This window comes from Bos indicus x Bos taurus, chromosome 3 (genome assembly GCF_003369695.1).
Source record: "Bos indicus x Bos taurus breed Angus x Brahman F1 hybrid chromosome 3, Bos_hybrid_MaternalHap_v2.0, whole genome shotgun sequence".
Classification (NCBI taxonomy): domain Eukaryota; kingdom Metazoa; phylum Chordata; class Mammalia; order Artiodactyla; family Bovidae; genus Bos; species Bos indicus x Bos taurus.
In genome coordinates, this window is record NC_040078.1 from 16,112,846 (window position 1) to 16,136,643 (window position 23,798).

The 23,798-nt window shown below is 46.9% G+C and overlaps 1 protein-coding gene across 1 annotated transcript in view; it reads right to left on the reverse strand.

Moving 5' to 3' along the window:
• Positions 1-7,542: 7,542 nt before the first annotated feature.
• The window catches only part of IL6R (interleukin 6 receptor), a 55,020-nt gene continuing 38,764 nt past the window's right edge, over positions 7,543-23,798 (reverse strand). Inside the window, exons 7-10 of the mRNA XM_027532103.1 lie at positions 22,684-22,727; positions 21,273-21,342; positions 17,418-17,511; positions 7,543-11,324 (exon numbers count right to left, since the gene is read on the reverse strand). Coding sequence (XP_027387904.1) covers positions 11,078-11,324; positions 17,418-17,511; positions 21,273-21,342; positions 22,684-22,727 — 455 coding nt within the window. The 3' untranslated portion in view covers positions 7,543-11,077. The remainder of the gene's footprint in view (positions 11,325-17,417; positions 17,512-21,272; positions 21,343-22,683; positions 22,728-23,798) is intronic.

Below are 23,798 nucleotides of genomic sequence, written 5' to 3' on the forward strand. Positions count from 1 at the left end.
TAAAAGACTACAGTATAGTACAAACATAAGTTTTATATGCGCTGGTCAACCAAAAAATACACATGACTTGCTTTACTGTGATATTTGCTTTATTGCAGTGGTCTAAATCCAAGCCTGCAATATCCCCAAGGTATATATGTACTTCCCTTCCCTTTCCGAGATTATACCTGGAATTCTTCACCTTTGACTAAGGAGGCAAAGAGTAACAAACTAGCCAACTGGTGTTACTTAGCAAATAAAAAATAAAGTTAAAAAAAAATGGTCACAAAAGCCAAGAAGAGGAAGCAACCCAAACGTCCAAGGGTGGATGAGTAGATAAACAAAATGCAGTGTATATATGTACAGTGAATATTGCTGAGCTTTAAAAAGGAAGGAAATGTCAACACATGCTACAATATGAATGAACCTAGAGGACATTCGGAGAAGGCAATGGCACCCCACTCCAGTACTCTTGCCTGGAAAATCCCATGGACAGAGGAGCCTGGTAGGCTGCAGTCCATGGGGTCGCTAAGAGTCGGATACGACTGAGTGATTTCACTTTCACTTTTCACTTTCATGCATTGGAGAAGGAAACGGCAACCCACTCCAGTGTTCTTGCCTGGAGAATCCTAGGGACGGGAGAGCCTGGTAGGCTGCCGTCTATGGGGTCGCACAGAGTCAGACATGACTGAAGTGACTTAGCAGAGGACATTAAGCTAAGCTAGACACAAGAAAACAAATACAGTGTAACTCCAATTATATAAGGTACCTAGCACTGAAGAATGGATGACTTTGAACTGTGGTGTTGGAGAAGACTCTTGAGAGTCCCTTGGACTACAAGGAGATCCAAGGAGTCCATTCTGAAGGAGATCAGCCCTGGGATTTCTTTGGAAGGAATCATGCTAAAGCTGAAACTCCAGTACTTTGGCCACCTCATGTGAAGAGTTGACTCATTGGAAAAGACTCTGATGCTGGGAGGGATTGAGGGCAGGAGGAGAAGGGGACGACAGAGGATGAGATGGCTGGATGGCATCACTGACTCAATGGATGTGATTCTGGGTGAACTCCGGGAGTTGGTGATGGACAGGGAGGTCTGGTGTGCTGCGATTCATGGGGTCGCAAAGAGTCGGACAGGACTGAGCGACTGAACTGAACTGAACTGAGACACAAGAAAACAAATACAGTGTGACTCCAATTATATGAGGTACCTAGCACCGAAGAATTGATGCTTTTGAACTGTGGTGTTTGGAGAAGACTCTTGAGAGTCCCTTGGACTGCAAGGAGATCCAACCAGTCCATCCTAAAGGAGATCAGTCCTGGGTGTTCATTGGAAGGACTGATGCTGAAGCTGAAACTACAGTACTTTGGCCACCTGATGAGAAGAGCTGACTCATTTGAAAAGACCCTGATGCTGGGAAAGATTGAAGGCAGGAGGAGAAGGGGATGACAGAGGATGAGATGGTTGGATGGCATCACCGACTCAATGGACATGAGTTTGAGTAAACTCCAGGAGTTGGCGATGGACAGGGAGGCCTGGTGTGCTGCAGTCCATAGGGTCAAAAAGAGTCGGATACGACAAAGCGGTTAAACAGAACTGAACTGAAAGTAGTCAAATTCATGGAGACAAAAAATAGAATGGTGATTACCAAGGCCTGGGGGGAGGGGAGATGTGGAAGCTGTTGTTTACTGGTATAAAGTCTCAGTTTTGCAAGATGAAAACATTCTAGAGGTTGTTTACACAACAATATGAATGTACTTAACACTGCTGAACTCTATAGTTAGCAATGGTTAAGGCAGCAGATTTTATATCTTTTGCATCCATGCTAAGTTGCCTCAGTCGTGTCTGACTCTTTTCGACCTCATGGGCTCTAGCCCACCCAGTTCCTCTGTCCATGGGATTCTCTAGGCAAGAATACTGGAGTGGGTTGCCATGCCCTCCTCTTTATGTCTTTTACCTCAGTTTTTTAAAAAATTCCAGTCTATATTATCTTACAGTGAAAATGCAGCAGCAGACTGGACATCCAGGTTGTCATGGGTGATCAGTGAGTTCTCTCCCCACAGGTGAGCCCATGGACACAGGCGGGGGAAATGGGAATTAGGTCCACCTCCTGGACCACCCTGTGCTGGGTCTGACGGGCTTGGGCATTCTTTGCCTGCTTAAGAGAGGCTCCATCTATGGATCTGGTAGCCTGAAGTCCTCCAGGACAATTTAAGCTCTGATAATGAACGTGCAATTATAAATTAAGGAGACTCTGAACCATGGAGATCATCATTCCCAGAGTCCACAAGTAGCACCAGGATGACTTCCCCCATGTTGCAAATCATTTGCTGTGAGTCACTGTTACCACCTCAATTCAAACTTAAAACACTTCCTACATGACATTTTTTCAATGATTCCTTTTGGCTTCTTTAAGCCATTCTGAGTTTATTTTTGTGTATGGTGTGGAGGTGTGTTCTAACTTCATTGATTTACATTGTTCCTACTGCTTTCTGATTTGTGTGTATAAATGAACAAGATTACCAGTTTGGATGAACCGAAGGAAAGAGACAGTACCTGTGCACATAAAAGCCAACGGGGTGAGTAGAGGGGTAAATTAACAGTTTAGGATGTTAATATCTATCTTATATATAATAGTCATACACACTGCTATATATGAAAGAGATAACCAATAGGACCTACTATATAGCACAAGACATTATATTCAACATCTTATAATAATCTATAATGGAAAAGAAAAAAAAATATATATATATATATAAAACTGAGTCACTTTGCTGAAACGAACACAACACTGTAAATCAACTATACTTGAATTAAAAAAAAAAGCCAAGCCAAGTAGTTAAAGTATCAACCAGTATACTGTGAACGAGTGAGAATTGTGGTTTACATTAAAAGATCGTTAAGGAAGATGTGTTCGTATTCATTTTTGATTTTTTTTTTTGGTTGCTCTGGGTCTTTGTTGTTGCACTAGGGTTTTCTCTAATTGTGGTGAGGTGGGGCTTCTCTTACTGCCGAGCACAGGCTCTAGGCATACCTGCTTCAATAGTCGTGGATCGTGGAGGCCTCGTTAGTTTTGGCTTGCTCGCTCTAGAATCGGGGGTCAGTAGTTGGGGCACACAGGCTTAGTTGCTCTGAGGCATGTGGAATCTTCCCTGACAGGGATCGAACCCATGTCCCCTGCATTGGCAGGTGGACTCTTATCCACTGCACCAGCAGGGAAGTCCTTATTTGCATTATTTTAAATGGTATGTTTGCAAGTGAAGCATTCACCCTAAAGTCCTTGCACATTTAAAATGGAGAATGTCAATGCTTTTAAAAGATTCATATAATGAACCATTCTGTACCTATTACTCAACTTCAACAGTTACTGTCTCATAGTCAGTTTTGCTTTATCTATGATCCCCACCTACTTCTTGCACTTTTTAATTAACAATTTCTTATAGGCAGTCCAACCTGGTTGCACTATTCCAAAATAGAGGGATTATAACGGTTTAGTGAAAAGCTTTCTAACTGTAAAAACATACAGGCTCATGAAAAAAAATTTAATATGCATAAAAGAGAAAGAAGGAGCAAATCTGGTCTTCAGCAGCTTCCTAATGCTCTTAGAATGTCGAAAAACTGCTCTACACATTGCATGTCCAAGGCAGGTCTCACCCCAGGCCCTGTTACCGTCAGCCTCCCTAGGCCACCCCTTCCACTGGAACCCTCCTCTGTTCACTTGCCCTGTCCCTTCCTTCCCTGACTCCCTAGACCAGATTAGTCACTTGGTTCCTGGAGACAGCAGGAGCATTTGCTCCCTAATTGCCTGGCTCAGTGAGTGAACTGACAGCATCTTTGGGAAGGGATTGGTTCCTCTTACATCCTGGCGTGGTGATGGAGTAAACATCCCCTGAAGGACTCAGCCCAGAGAGAACCACCTCTTCCAGCGTGGTGATCATTCACCCTTTCAGACACAGTGGACATAAGAAAGTTCACATGCCATAAATAAAGCACAGTTTGGGGATTTCAAGGAAGTTCATTCAAGTATTGGTGGCACAGCAGTAAAGAATCTGCCAGCCACTGCAGGAGATGCAAGAGAAGAGGGTTTGATCCCTGGATCCAGATGACTCCCTGGAGAAGCAAATGGCAACTCATTCTAGTATTCTTGCCTCGGAAATCCCATGGACAGAGGAGCCTGGTGGGCTAGAGTCCAGGGGATCTTAAAGAGTTAGCCATGACTTAGCGACTGAACAACAAACAATATTAAAATATACACCAAGGAAGCAACAGAACACCAGATCAATCACTCAGAGTTCAGAGGAATAGATACGGGACTGATACAGAAGGAGGGGAAGTGGTTTGGTTTCTGGTGAAGGATCATTAACCGTAAGGAGCTATTTGCTGCCTCCACCTCTGCGGCCCATCTTCTCTGTGGCTCCTATTTTGTGAGCATCACTGAGGTCTGTTGGCCTCAGGGACACACCTTCATAGCTCAGACTCCACGGGTCTCGGCTTCCTCACTGATACGTGTGATAAACCAGATGAAGACTCCAGGGCCATCTCCCCAGGAGGGTGAGTGGGCCAGGCCCCCACCCAGCACAGGGGCAAAGCACCTAGCCTGGGAAAGGGGGTGGAAAGGTAGGACTATCCTGGTTGTCACCAGGGGCTGAGGGGCCACACAGCAAGGGAAAGAGCACTGGCTTGGGGTCAAGCAGACCCAGGTTTAGGGTCTAGTTCAGCCTCTTACCCAGCTCAGGAGTCTTAGGCGACTATCTTCACCAATATGAGCCTCTGTGGTTGCATCTGTAAACTGGTGAAAACTTACCTCTCGTTAGGATGAGAAAGAATATCCTATTTGTGAAGCACATGGGGAGGGGTCCATAAACGGCTGTCATTATTATTAGCTAATCTTAACATGCCATCTCGACCAAAAAGGGACGGTGACCTTCTGGATAACCAGCAGGGCCAGTGGTGTAGCTCTTTGCTGTCCACAGGTTTTGTCGCCTGCTTAGGCCCCCAATAACGTGTTGCCATAGAACCTCACCTCCCACGCTGCAGTCTCCCTCACAGAGACCCTCAGAGCTGGCAGCACAGCAAGAGAAACTGAGCACCTTACACTCATGTAAACAGACGCCCACTTTTGTGATCTGGAGGGTCTGGGGTTGAAGCCTGGGCTTCTAGTAATTCCTGGACCCATCCACAGACATGATTGACTGAAATCTGAGGCCCCAGAGCACCCACCTCCTTATAGAAACAATCAGGGTCCACAGTCACCCTCAGGGTCCGTCACCACCTTCTTCAGACCCATCTGGAGCCCCTGCTGGTTGTGGTGACTCCAGTGTACACGTGTACCTGTGCTCTGCAGGGTAATGAACATGCTCTCCACACGAGCATGTGCTGCTGACACAGTCCTCCTCCACCTTTTCCCCCTCCCTTCATCAGTCACCGGGGACAGACCCTAGAATGTCCCAGTTACACTGAATGGGACATTTCATCATTTCAGAACCCTCATTGTTCAGCACACTTGCATTTAAAAACCCAAATAGGGGACTCCCCTGTTACCCCTGTGGTTAAGACTGTGTGCTGCTGCCAATGTAGGGTTCAACCCTTGTCAGGGCCCTAAGATCTTACATGTCACACAGCATGGCCCCCAAAATTCATTAAATAAAAAACAGAATTCAACTGTCCTCCCGATAAATTTCATTCTTTAAAAAAATCATAATGAAATATTAAAATGGACTGGTGGTTGCCAAAGGGGAAGGTTGTGGGGGAAGGAAGGATCGGGAGTTTGGAATAAGCATCTTAGTTCCCCAATCTGGGTCCTCCACAGTGAAATCAGAGTCCTAACCATGGGACCATCAGGGAATTCCCAGAAGCAAACTATTATTAATATATATATAGAAAGGGTCCTCCTGTACAGCACAGGGAACTATATTCAATATTCTGTATAAACCATAATGGAAAAGAAAATGAAAAAGAACGTATATATATGTATATAACTGAATCACTTTGCTATACAGTAAAAATTAATACATCATTGCAAATCAACTATACTTCAATAAAATAAATTTTTCAAAACACGATCAGCTGTTTTCTTTGTGGACATTCGGCAGCCTTACTAAGCATTTTGAAGTTACCTGAGAAAAAGAAACAGCCTAATTGAATGCTACATATTCCCATAGTGCGAGTGTTTGGGGATCTCACTGAAAAATCTCATTGTATTCATGTTTTGGATAGTCACTGAAAATTGCTGGTGTGAAATAAGATGTGGCTGAGGTTGTTTTAAGTAACACACATCAGCAAGAAGACCAGAAGTTTCGTAGAGAGACCAAGGGGTGGTCAGTATTTGAAGGATCGTGTAGGGCTGGCTCCCCTGCTCAGGACTATTTACCTGATGGCCACTCAGTCGGCTCACCCAGCCAGCCCACATGGCCACCACGCTGCCCGAGAGGCTGCCAGGCCCCGCCCGGCCTTGGACACTGCTCGGACCAGCATCAGGCCTTGCAACAGCATGCTTCTGCTATGCAGGAGGGCACCGTGTTTCCTGCCTCGGGCCTGTGCTTCTCACAGACGTGGGGGAAGGCTTGGTGTCCTTCTGCATCAAAAAATAAGGAAAGCGCTTTCCTCAGTGGTCGTTCCAGTAACTGAGTGTTCCTTGCCATCCTCTACAGGATCCCCCATCTGCTCTCTCATTCTCTCTTCTGGAAAGAGCATCATAGCCTTACCATCCTAACAGTTGATGTGGTGAAGAGGGGGGGGCCACCCTCTTCCCTTTCCTGCTCCTTACACTCACTCCCACACCCTCTGTGGGGCCCGCACAGCCAAGCCACCATGGGACATCTGTTTCCTGTGTCACTTTCTGCAAGACAGGTACCAACCTCGCAAGAAACCGTGGCCTCTTCAAGGATGGGCCCCATAGGTGCGGTTGATCGTGTGGCTTTCTTCTGATTCCCCGGGGCGCTGGGGAGCCGCACAGCGGGGCCTGGCGCTTCAGCTTTCGGTCTGAGTTACACAATTTCCAGGTTTCCATGCAGTTTCCTCCTCCCCAGCCCTGAACTGTTTACACAGCAACTCTTATCCACAGAGCATCCACATGAAGGCTTTCCTCTGTTTGGAAGATTTGGGATGGCAGAGTCCCAGAGTTTCCTATGGAGGATCCTTTTCAATAGGGGACAGATGCAGCCTGATGATGGAGAGGTTCAGGGTTGACTTGTGATTCCGTTAACAGCCCCTGTTCAATAAACAGTCTTCTGATGAATAATGGCCCTTCCTTTTCCTCCCCCCAGGTCCATCACCTGATAATGATGTAAAAAAGCCGAAGCACCTACGCCCTTTCCAGAAAGTCCAGGCCTCATTTGGGGAAATAACTTCCAAAATGAAAGTCTTTGAGAAATTGCAACTTATTTCTTAAACTCACCTGATTTTTTTCCAGAGGTAATTTAATCCTGCATTAAGGAAAAGCTCACCCCCAAATGGTTCTCCTTGACTTAAATCCATGTTTCCTCACCCCTTTCCCCGAGTAAGCATGCAAGTCTTTCCTTGAAAGGACCCAGGCGCCAAAGCATCATTATCTCCCAGGCATATTTTTTGGAACTTATTTATTTCAAACATTTACAATTTTCATTTTAAATGCAAAATAGCTGGTTAAAAGAAAAAACACTGAAAAAAATTATACTGACCCTTTGCCCCATATACAGACATCACCAGCCTTTGGTATTTGCTTTCAGATAATTAGGTTAAAAAAAAAAAACACCAAACTTAAAACTATTATTTCTCTCCAGAAAAACATAAAGTTGAGGTATTCTATTTAACAGATGTGTGCTCTCCATCCAAATACGGTTTCTCTATTAATTAACAGCCTTGCTACACGCTGTTCCAATCCTTTCCTTCTGAAGTAGATCTGCATTTGAGCATATGTTCATACATCTGACAATGTTCCTTAATCATCATTAAGGTTGCCATAGAAACTTGCTGGTGCTAGAGCCAGGCTACACAGAGGACGCGATGCTAGAAGGACCTTTTGGGGATGCTCGGGAGTGTCTGGCACAGAAGTGGAGCCAGCTTGGCAAAAGCCCCGCTGCCAACTGCTGCATGGGAGCCTGGGATCCAGGCTCATGCTCCCAGGAACCACCAATTGCCCCTGCTTCTCCAAATTAAGACAGATTTCTTACCAACTCAATCTGGAGCTGGGTGTCACACTCCTCCCCAACTGGGGCAATCTTAAGTGCCTCTGATGAAGCGATATAGCCTAGAACCAAAGCAGCCAGGCAAGACATTCCTGAACATTCTACAGGAAACCCACAAACCATGACCACCCCCAGTCTGCCCCACTGAGCTCTGTTGAGCCGAGGTCTGCTCCCCACCAGGTGGGCTCCCAATCAGTTCCAGGAGCAGATCCCACCCCTTGTAATGGTGTGTCCTTCCCTCGGGGACAGCAGACAAATGACAGAGACTGGGGTGAGCCCAGAGCCTGGCAAACAAACTACCAAGGGCAAGGCTCCATCAGGGCAAAGAGCTTTCAGAGTTACCGAAGGCTTTGCAGAAACAGTCAACGCTACTTCCTCGACACTTAAAAACAAAAATTTTTTTTCATTAATGCTACAAGAATTAATGACCACTTTAACTGAAACCCTGAACTAGCATATTTTCAATGTTTCCCACCCAGCGGCATAAGCTGTCCATCTGTAATAAAAAATTGTCGCTGGGCTAACATTTCCTTCTGGCTGTGTAGCAGATTGCTACAGGTATTAGGTGAGTAGCATCACACGTGTGCTGTAGAAACACAGGTAAGAATGACCTGTGAACTGAAACACACATTCACTGACCATAGATTCAAAGACAGAGAGAGCATAGGGTGTATACCTATGTACACTGAGCAAGAGAAGACATATATTTTTCCTTCATCTATACTAGCTTATAAAAAAATAAAGGTGGGGGGGAGGCAGTTCCGTTCAAATAATAATGAAAGCAATAACAATTTGGAGATCAAAGCTGCCTAGCTCTCAGCAATCATGAGCTATCTGGATTTCACATCTTCCACCAGCACCGCTGCCTGGCTCTGCTAATATTACACGTGGGTAAAACTTTGTCAAGAGTTAACTGTGGGCAGAGAATCATCCTGTCTCATGCAGATTCTCATTTTCTATATTTCCCTTTAACAGCATTTTTGCTGGTCTCAGTCACGAAAACTTGAGAGAAAAACAAAACAAAACCACCTGCCTCACTTTTGTCAACTTCAGATTAGTTGCCAAAGGCAGCAACAGAGTCTGAAAGCTACAGCCAAAGCCAGCAATGAAAGTCACCACGTCGCCCAACGTCATAACAGCTTGAGCCCGGCAAACAGTAAACAAAACATGATCATTTCTGTCCTTTTCCCACCTGTCTGGTGCTGGTGGTTGTTCTTCTAAAACAGGAGACTACTAGAAAAGTGTTGTGGTCTGGTACATTTTTAGTGGTGGGTTGCACGACAGATTTTAATCACAGCTTCTTTCTGGGACTTCCCAGGATACTTGAGGGTGCTTGTCTAGGTAACCACTAACTTACTGAATTTTCAAAGCCTAGACAGAAAAGTACACCGCAGTGGTTGGCACAGTGTCACGCCTCGACGTTCAGTCGATGCTCCAATACTCGCTGAACACAATCACATTCAAGGAACTAACTAAAAAGAGGAAGGCATCAAGGTTAGGATTTTTTTTTTTAAATGAACCTCGTCTGATACCGGAGAATTCATGGCTTTCAGTGGTGGGGATTTTCAGCTGACCTGCTGAGTAATCGTGGGAGGCTGGCTTCCCAGCACTGTGACCTGGGAGCTGGACACCATTTCCTTCTCGACCGCCTGGGGGAGTAGTAACAAGCTGCCTTTTCCGCTAAATTAGAAAAGAGGCAGAGTTGTTTTTTCTCTCTCTCTCTCTTTTTTTTTTACTTTTTAAGGCAAAAACAAAATTTAGAATGAAAACAGAGTCTCTTCTCTTATAGGGGAAAATCTTTTCTCGTCCTTTGTCACTTGATTCAGTTTTATGCTAAACAAAGTCATTGTGCCTTTCGCCTGTTATTTATATACCGACTCCCAACTAATACTGGATGCTCTACCCTCTGAAGATAAGAGAGTCAGCAGTTTTTTAAAAACCACATTAAAATCCATTCTTGCCAGGTTCTTTTGTCTTTTTGCATAAATATTATCTTCCCTGGTTACTCAGGCTCAGTTGAAAACAAAATAAACAAAGCTGGAGCGAGGCAATGCTGATTTCACAACTGGCAGAAGCCTTCCTGATGCCAGTTCTCCTTCTGGGGAACCGGGGAAGTGGGGGGACGGTGTGCAGAGGCCTCCAGCCCCCTCAGCAATGCCACTACAGATAGCTTGGAGACCCTGCCCCACTCCCCTCCTTCCTCTCCTGAAGTCCTGGGATCCAAAAAGGGAACTCGAGCCAGTGCACTCGCTTCTGGATTCAGCAAGTGCCTAGGACGACCATTCACATTCAGAAAATGCTGATGAGGAACTAATTATAATTCCATTTCAAACCATCAGGCCCTGAGATACTGTCTGCCCCCACCTCAGCTGCGGGGGAAAGAAAAGCACAAGAGACCTTCTCCCACACTCAGGCCTAGAAAAAACGGAATTTTGAAGGCACTTGGGTTTCTAGAGTTTGAGCTAGAAGAGGAGGGTCAAGACATAAGCGACTTGGGGAGTCTGGCTAGAAATCTATCCCAGCCGTCTGAGGTTGCCGCTCCTGGTGGTGGGTGGGGATGCGCGGATGGCCAGTGGCTCATCCACACCAAAGCCCCGGGGCAGTCCCAAACCTCCCCAGTCACCCAGCTCTGCCCACCTGAGTGGCCAGTAGAGTCTTGACACCCATCTCTTCACGGGGGCCTGAGTTCACTCTCACCCTGTAATCAGGGCATTGGGGTCAGGGTGATTCAAAACTCAACCAACACAGCAAATCTTTTTTTTCACCCAGCATAGAATTTTCTGTGAGGCGCTTCTGTAAAGGTGAAGCCAGAGGCCCCGAGTACCTGAGATAAGCTGGCATGGCAGTGAGGAGCGACTTGTGCTAAGCCAGTCTATGTTTCAGCATCCACACAGTCCAGGGGCCTGACGCCCCAGGCTGCTAGGCCTACCCATTATCTGGGGAAGAAGTAGTCTCTGTTGCTGACGTCATAAGGGCTTCCAGGGCCCTTAGCATCCGGCCGGCTGTTCCTCGATGTGTTGTCAGATTCAAGGCTGCTGGGGGACACCGGTGGGGAGATGAGGGGGACAAGCGCTGGGGTAGGCTTGGGCCTCTCAGGAACCAGCTGGCCCAAAGAATACGACGGGTGTGCACTTGTCTTGCCTTCTTTCAGAGCCTGCAGTTTCCCCGTCTTCTTGAACCTTCACACAGACACACAAAGACAAACCACGCAAATGTTGAGTTCCTGCTGTGATAAACCCAAGAGAAAAACACCAACAGCTGGCTGCCCTTGTGGGCTGGCACTCTTGGGTCTCAGCTCCAAGGATTGATAACTATTTATTCATTGGCTGCTTTTTGTCACCAGGAGCTACATAATCCTCTGAAGAGCTATCAAAAATACCCCAAGGGAATAGGTATGCATGGTGGGTCCAATTTACCAATGGGGAAACTGAGGTTTTGAGTGCCTCTTTGTAGCACCTGAGAACCTAATTTGTTCTTTGTTCTGCTCCACTCAGACGGTAAAGAATCCATCTACAATGCAGGAGACCTATATTCGATTGCTGAGTATGTAAGACTCCCCTGAAGAAGGGAATGGCAACCCACTCCAGTATTCTTGCCTGGAGAATCCCATGGACAGAGGAGCCTGGCAGGCTACAGCCCATGGGGTCATGAAGAGTCAGACACGGACATGACTGAAAGACTGACACAACCATAGAGGCAGCCCAGAGGGACACGTTCTCAGTCTCAATCCATTTACATAAAAAAAAGAGAGACAGTATTCTTTCAGTGGGGAAGGAAAAGGACTGTCCTGCTCCCTCAACACCCCTCCTTCACTTCTGGCTTCCAATATGCTCACAGTCCCCAGTTCTCCCTACACCCCTGGGTCCCCTCCCACCACACTGGCACATGCACACAGCCTCGGCCATGGGCACCACTTGGGCACGAGTGACTCATTTGACAGGAAAGTCGATGTTAAACAGGAAGGAGATAGACATCTCTCTGATCACAGCTTCGTTCACCCTGCTCCACTCTGGGCCCAAAGCCAGGGCTCAGTAACTGAGAAAAGTCACTTGACAGCCCAAAGAAAGATGAGATGGTGATAGCAATCTTCAAAGGTACAGTCAGGGCTCCTCCCTGAGTCGAGCGGGGCAGCCCATCTTCCCCCCCACCCCCGCTTCCCACTTTGTCACCTACTAACTTACTGCCCACTGACCCCAAAGCGGGAGCAAAGTGGTCTCTCTCAATTCTACCAAATGTCAGCTACTTCAGGAAGGGCTGGGAGGGGAGAGGGGAAACTAACATCAAAAACAAGGTTTGGGGATTTTCCTTAGGTTTCTTTTTATATCGACAGGCTATTCCTGTCCTTGTTATGATAAATAATTGATAGCTGGCTCCACATATGCCATTGGCTCTTAGCCTGTTATCCAAATGGAACAAACAGTCTGCAGAATGTGACTTGGGCTTCGCCATTCAGGCACTGCACAGGAAGAGAACACAGCAGGGCGCTTACTGGAGCTATGCTGGGTTCTTGGGTGGAATCCTCTCTAGTGAGAGAACTGAAGACAGAGTCATTACACTCTGGATTTCAAAACATTCAGCCCCTCTGATCCAAGATTTCCACTTCTGGGACTATACCCTCAGGAAAGCACACAGCCATGGAAAAAGCTTTATGCACAAAGATGTTCAACACAGTCTTGTTTATAAAAGCAAAACAACAGTCCAACCACCCAATAATAGGAGGTTGGTTAAGTGATCTTGGGTCTATGCATCTAATGGATAAGTGATGAAAGTGAGGTTTACAAAAAATTGTAATAATAAGAAGTGCTTATAACTAATGCTACATTTATTTAAAAGGCAGGATTCAGAGTTATGGATACAGAATAATCATGGCTCTGAGAAACAAACCCTGGTGGTCCAGTAGTTAAGACTCCTTGCTTCTTATGCAGGGGGTACAGGTTCAACCCCTGATTGGGTAACCATCATGCCACACAGCCAAAACAAACCAACAAGAGACTATGCTGAGGAAAAAGACTTGGAGAAAATTCATCTAAATGTAAAGCGCTCTTGATCTGGGTGTCAGCTGCATGGGTGTCTTTGTGGAAATGCATGGGACTGTACACTTATGACATCTGCACTTCCCTGTATGTTTGTCAGACTTTTACATTTTAAAAATTAACAGTCGCTATCTTTGCTTAATGTGTGATTTTTCTCCCTTGCTTTGTTGTTGTTCAGCCCCCAGGTCGTGTCTGACTCTTCGCAACCCCATGGACTGCAACACACCAGGCTTCCCTGTCCCTCACCATCTCCTGGAATTTGCTCCAGTTCATGTCCATTGAGTCAGGGATGCCATCCAACCATCTCATCCTCTGTCACCCTCTTCTCCTGCCCTCAATCTTTCCCAGCAGCAGGGTCTTTTTGAATGAGTCAGCTCTTCGCATCAGGTGAAGTACTGGAGCTTCAACTTCAGCATCAGTCCTTCTTTGCTATTTGTCAGTATTCAGCAAACTGCCGATATTTAGGAAATAATCCTGTGTCACAATTTTTTTAAAGTTTCTATTGATGTTACTTAACCCACATGGAAAGCAGTCTGTGTCCTCAGATTTTTTCAACTGGATGGGTAACTGAGAAAGGTGAGCTTTCCTTCTTTTGAAATATTTTGAGGAGTGAATGCGACTTTTTCAGCAAATCACTAAGCTCAAAGGGGACTTAGAAACCTCTGAGCCTGTGGTCCGTCAAACCTGGCACTGCCCTGCCCTTGGCAGGTGTCTGAGCACTGCCTGGAAAATTTCATGGACAGAGGAACCTGGCAGGCTATACAGTCCATGGGGTCACAAAGAGTCGAACACAACTGAAGTAACTGAACATGTATGCATGCAATAGTTTGTTTTAAGAAAAGGTTCTGCAACTAAAAGAGATTTTTTAAAAACACTTTAAAAACTTAAAAAACACTTATAATTAACCACGGAGATGGGAGAGTGTGATTTTAAAATACTGAAATGAAACAATACATTCAATACAAAATGATTTAAATCATAGGCATATACATAGGAAATCCTCATCTAATAGTGCTAGCCGTTCTAAATAAATGTGCAGAAAAGTAACTCTCTGCTATGAAAATCCTATTTTCCCAGTGCCCAATGGCATAAAATAGAGAGCTATAAATGGGGGGCACAGTGGGGCACAGGAAGTACAGTGGGGAGAATGGCCCTTTTAAGCTACAACATCCCTTTAAAAAGATAGTACACCTTTTTCAACAGCACACTTAAATTTTTAAAAATTGTCACTGATATTGATGGAAAAATACTTAGGAAAATACTGTGCTTTGCTTGAGACACAAAATAAATGTACTAAAAATAGAAAGATGGTGTCACAGGTGGGTGGGCTTGCCTTCCTCCATCTGCCTCTCATTCTGTCCACTGTGATCATCTGGCCACCCCAGTGGTCATGGTGGCCTAACCGTTTTGGTACCCCAGGCTCCCGCAGCATCTCTTGATACTCATTTTTTTTTTTTTTTTAGCTGCACTGGGTCTTCGTTGCTGTGCGTGGGCTTTTCTCTAGTTGCAGGGAGCAGGGGCTACTCTTTATTGCCATGCACAGGCTTCTTATTGCGGTGGCTTCTCTTGTTGCAGAGCACAGGATCTAGGGCTTGCAGGCTTCGGTAGCTGTGGCACCTGGGCTCAGTAGTTGCAGTTCCTGGGCTCTAGAGCACGGGCTCAACAGTCGTGGTACGCAGGCTTAGCTGCTCTGTGGCATGTAGGATCTTCCCGGACCAGGGATCGAACCCATATCTCCTGTATTGGCAGGGGGCTTCTTTACCACTGAGCCACCAGGGAAACCCCTACTGATACTCCTTTTTTTGACATGGGGGACTTTGGAAATAGTGTGATTTTTCACTGTTTGAAATTAACTGGCCTCTTTCCAAATAAATTAGCCTTATACAGGAGGATGGAAACTCATCGGGCTAGGAAATAAATAACTGCTATGTTCTCTGCACACGGCACTGTGCCTTCAGGGACTCTGGTTGTGCAGCAACCAGCCAGTGTACAAGCACCATCAGCACACTAGCAAACCAGGGCTGTGATGAGCGCTGTGGCCGATCCCAGCCTAACACTTCTCTCCCAGTGGTTAACAGCACAGCAGGAGAGCACCGCCTGTTAGCGGGGCCACCGGCCGACAGTGGACATGTAGGACTAGGCCTACCTCTTAGCCGACTGCAGGCTGGCGCAGTGGGCAGGCACTCTTGGGACACGAGTCCTTGTCCTGTCTCTGCTATTAACAAAGTGTGTGTTCCTGGGCAAGTCAGCTTACCTGTCGTTACTGTTGTGTCATTTGTAAAACTCAAGAGTTTGACTAAATGACCCCTAAGGCCCTAACCAAGAAGTATAAGCTGTGAGTCTGAACCTTAGCCTCACCCTGACTAGCTGTAATCACCCTTCTTTCTTTCAGCTCTAATTTCCTCACCTGTCAAGAGGAAATCATAATCATGATATTTATTCTACACAGCCTGTGGTGGGTTATGCTAAAGACCTTTTGAAGCCCTAATGATAAAGAAATAAAGAGAACACAGAAGTACGTGTCTGAGGTAAGGCAAGGAATCCCTTAGAACAGGGGTCTCCAACCTCCGTGATCTAATGCCTGATGACCTGAGGTCAAGCTGATGTAACAGTAATAGAAATAGAGTACACAGAAATGTAACGCACTTGAGTCATCCTGAAGCCACCCCTCTACCCTCTGGTCCATGACTGTCTTCCACAAAACTGCTCCCTGGTGCCAAAAAGGTGGGGGACCACTGCTCTATAGGGTCTCTGGTGGATTATGAGAAAGTCCATTTGAAACCCAGATGATACAGATACAGAAAGAAGAGGTATCTGAGGTGAGGCAAAGAATCCCTTAGAAGGGAGTAGGAAGACCTCTGAAAGCTGGCAGGGCCCCTCTCTGGCCCAAAGACATAAAAGGCTGAGTTCTTGACTCCTCCAGGGAGTTCCTCTTTAAGAATCTTATCTTCTGCACACACTTGGAACAGCTTGGTTGCTACTTCATTGAAAAATCAAAGCAAAAACAACCCCAAACACAGTGTGAGTTGTTATTTTCCTCATCTTCCAACCCAGACCACCTTGGTGGCTAAGTTATTTCAGGGTCACTGTGAGACTCCAATGAGTGGAGTCTCGTGGAGCACGTGGAAAGCTGTCTGCTAAAGTCTTACCCGTCCTTCCCAAACACCTCAAAGACCACCTCTCACGATCACGGGGTAGAATCTTTGCAAGTTACAAACAAGGGAAAAGACAGGAAAAACAGAAAGACATAGGATGGAATTGCTCCTCTCCTTATATTATTACTGGAATTTACCACCATCCGAAGCCAGAGCCCAGCCTCATTTCCTTTAGGGCTTCAGCATATGCAAAATTGCCAGTTCCTGCAGTAAAATCGTGAATACTGGAAGTTTTCTTTATTGCCCATTCATTGGGAGCTCTGTCAGGTGACTTCTCGGCAAGCTTGGGAATGAATGGCAACACCAGTGACTAAGTGGAGACAGACTGGGATGATTAGGCATGGCACGGCAGTGACCAGAGTGCCAACCAAGCCCTCACCAAGACTGGAGGGGGGCACCAGGATAGGACATTTAAAAATGACCCACTACGTCTGCTTATTTTAAAACACAGAATATCCCCAAGGAGGTAGTCTAGCCAGGCACTTCAGAGTTACCCGTGCACTTCTGCTGCGGTGCTCCTCAAGTGGTACTTTACTCATTTTAGTCTGTGGCTCTTAGGAGAGGAAGGGTATGTTTCATGTTGCAATCTCAGAGCCTAAGGTGTTTCTTCAGTGTCTAACACACACTTTCACAACCAGGCTTTCCTGCCTCTTCTGCTCCCTCTCAGGCTGCTCCTTTTCAGTCCCTTTCTCAGCTCCTCCTCTTCACAATATTCCAGTTGTACTCCACAGATGACATTTTTGGCCCCATCTTCTCCCATGGCCCCAACTACCATCTGCCTGGTGGCAATGATCTGAATGGCCTCCCAAACTTGCCCACTTGGGGTTTCCCCAGTGGTACCAAGATGTAAGCATTGTTTTTCTACTTGGTTGTTCTGCTTAAGCCAGAAACTTAAGGGTCAGACTTGATTCCTTCCTCTCCTTCATCCTTCCCATCTAAGCTGTCATCAGATCTTTCCATTCTACCTCTCAAATATATCTGGAATCCACTCGTGGCTCTCCAACCCATGGCCACCATCCTAGCACTGGCAAAGCTAGATGTGAAGCCTGAGAATGCTGCGGGGCCACCCCGGGGCCCTTCTCACCTCAGGATGATGCCGATGCAGAGGAGGGTCCCAAAGGCCAGGCTTCCTCCAGCCACCAGGAATGCGGGCAGTGGTACCGAAGTAGAATCTTGCACTAGAAAAAAAAAAAAGTAAAAGGGAGAGGAAGAAGAGGAGGAAGAGGAGCAGAGGAAAGAAGGGGGAAAAAAAAAAATAAACCACTCAGCAGGTGCTGCCAAAACCTCAAAAGAACCTCACCCCTGGAGGAGGAAACAGCTCTGCCTGGCAAACTTGTCAGTGTTCTGGCCAAAGCCAACTCTAGAAGGTCTCCCCCAGCACAGTCTGACAGACCCCAGGATGCCACCACTTGGCAAGAGATACACCTCCAGCTCAGAGCTTCTGAGTGCCTGCGGCCAGCCACAGACTCCCACTCACTTTCAGAGCAGCTTTTCTAGTGGCACTCAGCCGGCCCCACGAGGCACGGGGGAGTGCAAGAAGCAGAGCCTCAGGGGACCTCCTTGACAGCAGCTCCTGGAGGCGCGGATGCTTTAAATCAAGTGTCTGGGTGCAGCTGTCCCCACCGGATCATCACTTCTCACCTGTCTCCCCAGTTGGTACACAAGCCCCAGCCATCTGAATTTCAGTCCATCTTTCTCACGCATATTCCCTCTCCTGTACCCGCGTTCTCTTCGCCCCCAGAATGCTCATCCACCCTTGCTGCACCCTTTCCCCTTGGCTGGCCAGTCCCCCTGCTTGGCCTTTGAATCTCACATGAGATGAGAAGCACTCCCTTTGAGAAGTGATCCTGCTCCACGCTGGCCCGCCTTGCTTACTCCCCCAGCTCCACCTCCAGCCTAAACTCCCTGAAAGCAGGGACCATGTGTGTCTTTTTCACTTTTAACATTCCAACTCCTCATGTGGTGCCTTGCACAAAGCAGGCCCATCTAAATATTTCATTGAATGAATGTGAAAACAAACTAGCTTCACAAACAACCATCTCCTTCCAGAGAAAGCTACTTCCCCTGGCTGCCAGAGACAGACCCTGGGCTAGACAGAGAGTAGTCTAAGCCAAATCACCATTCCCTTCTGCTGAAAATGCAGACACTTACAGTCTCATGGACTTTGGATTCAGGCTCTTCCACCCTAAATGGTACCCACTGCTGATAAAGATGGGATGCCAGTCATCACTCCAAGTGTCTAGTAGATGCAGGCTTTGCCTTAGCACTGACCACAAGGGCCGGTGTCTCCCAGCGTGTCCCACGTCTCTTGGCAGAGACAGGCATTTCGTGTACGCTTGGCTTACTCTTTCACTAATACTTCATCATCTTTTGTATTTGTTCCTTCCTTCATTCAACAAATATTTACTGAGTGTCTGTCACATGCCAGGCTTTGTTCTAAGCCTCAGGGATACAGATAATTGGATGACAGAAAGACTCCTGGCTTCCTGGATCTTACAGTCTAATCAAGGGAGACAGACAAACAAATACATATCTAATAAGATGTCAGCACTGACAAAGGCAATGATGGAAAACAAAGCATAGAAAGGGGAGCGTGACAGTAGAGGGTTCTGTCAAATTGGGTGATTGGGAAAGGCCTCCCTGGGCAGGGGGGTGAGGGGGGACATTTGAGCAGAGGCCTGGATATATGAAAGGGCTGTCCAAGGGGAGGTCAGGGGAAGAGCATCCAGGCAGAGCAAGCAGTAGGTGCAAAGGCCATGCGGTGAACACGTGTGGAAGTGAGGAAGGCAGAGCAGATGAGCAAGAGAGAGGAGGAGGTGATACCTCAAGATCAGGGCCTGACTTCGTGGAGACTAGGGTCTTTGTTAGGTCTTCAGCTTTTACTCTGGGAGACAAGATGGTGTTGAGCCAAGAAGAGCTTAAATTTGTGTTTTAAGAGTCATTCTGGCTTTTGGCTGGAAAAGAGTCAGTTGGGGGTTAAGACAAAAGCCAGGAGGGACATCCAGTGGGTGAGTGGCTGACTCCACGTCCTCAGTACAGGGAGTCCGAGTTCAAGCCCTGGTCAGGGAACTAAATTCCACAAGCCACAACTAAAAAGAATCCAGGTGCCACAGCTAAGACCCAGCATAGCCAGATAAATAAATAAATATTAAAACAAAAGACTAAAAGCCAACAGACCAGCAGGCAGACCCTAAAGTCCTCCTGGAGAAAAGACAGCAATGGCTGGGCCAGGTGTTGGCAGTGGAGGGGTGAGAAGTGGTCAGCTCCTGGACAAACCTCAGGATACAACTGGCAGGGCCTGCTGAAGGACGGGACATGGGATGAGGCATAGCAGAGGAAGCCTGTCTCACCTTCTAGCCTCAGCAACCCAGAGGAGGTGTTGTCTTTACCGAAATGAGGAAGAAGGATGAGAACAGATTTGGGTTGAAGAGGCGGGGAGGCATCAAGCATTCTCTTTTAGACACGTCAGGTCTGAGAGTTTTGGTAGGTATCAGGTGGACATGTCACCTAGGTAGTTGGATACACCAGTCTGGCTGGATCTTCATGGGAAGGTCAGAGATGGGGCTGTACATTTGGGAGTCATCAGCCCATAGACGGTCTTTAAAGACACAGGGCTGGATTAGACAGATCATTGGTGAGAGTGTCTAGAGAAGACTCAAGGGTTCTTCCTCCACTGTATCCCCTGAACTGCTTGTTGCCCCAACCTCCTGCTGTCCCACCCACACCATTCATTCAAATGGCACCTCCTCTGTGAACTTTCTATGATTCCCTCAGGACTCTAAATCCCCTTTGCTTTACCTGTGGCTCCCTTTTGGCCACATTCCACTCTCTGCTAGTTACCGCTTTAGTCTTTGCCAGAGCCTACCCCCTGGATGGTAGACTCCGGGAGAGCAGGGATGGGTTCGACTCCAAGTTCCCAGCTGTGCACGCAGAGCTTAGCCCCAGGTGTTTGGCAGGTCCCCCTAAGTTCACTACACTAGGTGGGGCTTTGCAATAGCAATGGCAGGGCATGGGCAGCCAGGCATGGCAGGAATCTGCCCAGTTAAAGGTATGGAGGCCAGGGACTCCCTCAGAAAGCCCAAGAACCATCAGGTGAATGCGTTCAGCTGCTGAGCCTCCAGAGTCTGGACTCCATGAGTCCCATCCATATATTAATAGTAAAGCAAACACAGGACCTGGGATCTTTCCCTTTCCTTTTTTGGGGGCTGTGCTAGGTCTCGGTTGCTGTGTGACCTCTTCTCCAGTTGTGGCAAGTGGGGGCTACTCTCCAGTTGCGGTGTGCAGGCCTCTCGTGGCAGTAGCTTCTCTTGCTGTGGAGCATGGGTTCTAGGGCACTTGGGCTTCAGCAGTTGCAGCATGTGGGCTCAGCAGCTGTGGCTCAAAGACACTCGAGCACAGACTCAATAGTTGTGGTGTCCAGGCTTAGTTTCTCTGCAGCATGGGGGTTCCTCTAGGATCAGGGATCAAACTCATGTCTCCCCAGTTGATTGGCAGGGGGATTCTTTACTACTGAGCCACCAGGGAAGCCCTGGTTGGGATCTTTCTTGATGCAAACGTTACTAAGTTTCCCTAGTCTTGCAGGTATAGGCAATCAGAAGCATTGGAATGAAGGCCTTCCCAAAGATTTATTTCATTCCTCAAAAGGGTATTTCAATACAGACTTTATTAATTTTGTTTGTAGCACATTCATTTGTATTCTGGGCCAAATGTGACGTTGTTTACTGATTTATCTTACTCTTCTTACGGTCCCTTCACGATATCTTAGCTAAAGATATCAAACTTGAAAGTATAAAGTAATAAAAGACTATTTCTGCCATCGATCCTTTTCATTAAGCAGACCAGCCCTCTGCCAACACTTCCAAAAAGAAAGGACTTTCTGCAGAGACAAGTTCTTTTGTGCCCCATAAGCAACAGCAACTCAAAAATATCCAGTCCTTACCTGGGAGGCTGGTTGTTTTTGCAGAATCTTTGGAGAAAATATTTTCATTATCTTCAGTAGTAGTAGGTGCCTAAAAGAAATATTCCTCACTGTGAGCCTCTTTCTGCAGATTCCACCATCGTTCAGGACCCAGCTCAGACACTATCTCCTCCTTCACCTCCTGCCTGATCCACCCATGGCAATCCTTTCTCCAGCTCGTGGACCTCTCCTTGTCTGACCCATCACTCTCAACTTACTTGTATCTATAGCTCACCTACTCAGGGTAGGGATTTCTTCCCACATGTCTCTCCACCAGGAGCTTAAGGGCACACCCCTTCCACAGAGGAGATACTCAATAAGTAACCTGAAACAGCAGATGTATTATGGGTCTGGTGCCAGGGCGTGGGTACTACCACTTACTGGGAAAAGCTCAGGCTAGAATCTTGGATCCACCACTTACTAGTTATGGAAGGCAGGGGAAATTTCTTAATCCACATGGGCATCAGTTTTCCTCCCTTGTAGGCTTCCCAAGTGGTGCTAGTGATAAAGAACCCGCCTGCCAATGCAGGACACATAAGAGATGTGGGTTCGATCCCTGGGTTGGGAAGATCCCCTGGAGAAGGACATGGCAACCCACTCCAGTATTCTTGCCTGGAAAATCCCATGGACAGAGGAGCCTGGTGGGCTATAAGAGTCAGACATGACTGATCAGTACAGGCATGATCATTAGGGCACCCAAATCTTGGTGATCATAAAGGTCAAATGAGGGAGGAGATGCCAGGCTTAGAGCCTAGTGAGGCGTGGCAAGTTCTCAGTGTCAGTTCCCTCCACCCTCCAGCCCCGTGAGTGTGGGCTGCACCCTGGAGCTGTTCCCGCTGGTGCCTGGACAGTCCTGCATCCAATATGGCCAAGATGCAAGACCCTGGCTCTTCCCCATGCTGCCCAGCTCCAGGAGTGGCTGAGCCTCCCCGCTTAGCATTGAGGGAATTAAGGACCAGGAGATGAGATATAGTTGAATGGGAAATTGGATTACACAAGGATTTGTTAAGCAGCTTCAGAAGTAATCCTCTTTTCAGAAAATTATGACACCAGGAGTCCATAGGGGAAGAGCACAGATACACAAGCTAAGCTATCGGGATGCCCAGAGGTTCAGAGATGAAACAGCAGCCCCCAGACACACAGCTGCTCAGTGAGCCGGGCCAGAACCAATCCACACTTTACGTGGCCTATATCACTGGGACGAGAGAACTGCTCTTCCCCTGCTTTACAGAGGTGTGCTTTACAGAGCCCCTGTGTTCAGGCTAGTTGCTCACAGCCACATTTCTGGTAAGTGGTAGAGGTGCAATTGGAGTCAACTTCTGCCTGACGCCAGCCCACAACCCTCAACTCTAGGTGCTGTCGCCATGACCCTTTTATAAGAACATGAGCTCACCTGCGTGGAGGTGGGCAGCTTGGTCGTAGTAGAACTCCTGGACTCTGTGGATAGAATAGTCATTATTAATTATTCATGAACCCTGAAGTCCCGACTGATAGAATAAAATTAATCATAGTGAATCTTACGCTGAAAACAAGCAACTATCCAACCCTAAAGGACTAGCCATACAAATTCTGATATAATCATACATTGCAATAGTCTTTAAAAATATCTCAGAAAACAACTAAGAATATGATATAATGAAAAATGTGAGACAAGAAAAAGTCCATATAGTGTGATCCAAAGTTTTGCGTGTGGTGTGCTAAGTTGCTTCAGTCGTGTCCAACTCTTTGCGACCTCATGGACTGTAGCCTGCCAGGTTCCTCTGACCATGGGACTATCCAGGCAAGAATACTGGAGTGAGTTGCCATTTCCTTCTCCATGGGGATCTTCCTGACCCAGGGATCAAACCCATGTCTCCTGTGACTCCTGCATTGCAGGCAGACTCTTCACCACAGAGACACCTGGGAAGCCCATGTTATATGATATGCCATAATATATATTCTGAATACTCATTGGAAGGACTAAGGCTGAAGCTGAAGCTCCAATAATTTGGCAACCGGATGCAAACAGCCAACCCACTGAAAAAGACTGTGATGCTGGGAAAGACTGAGGGCAGAAGGAAAAGAGGGTGACAGAGAATGAGATGGTTGAATGGCATCGCCAGTTCAATGGACATAATCTTGGGCAAACTCTGAGAGATGGTGAGGGACAGGAAAGCCTGTTGTGCTGCACTCCATGGGGTCACAAAGAGTCAGACTTGGCTTGGCAACAGAATAACAACAACAACAAATATATATTCATACACAGAAAGAAAAAAAAGGAAGGATATACAGCGCCAGATATAAGCACCATTAACATTTTAATCTCCTGTATGCCCCTTTTTCAGAGAAGGCAGTGGCACCTCACTCCAGTACTCTTGCCTGGAAAATCCCATGGACAGAGGAGCCTGGTAGGCTGCAGTCCATGGGGTCGCTAAGAGTCAGATATGACTGAGCAACTTCACTTTCACTTTTCACTTTCACGCATTGGAGAAGGAAATGGCAACCCACTCCAGTGTTCTTGCCTGGAGA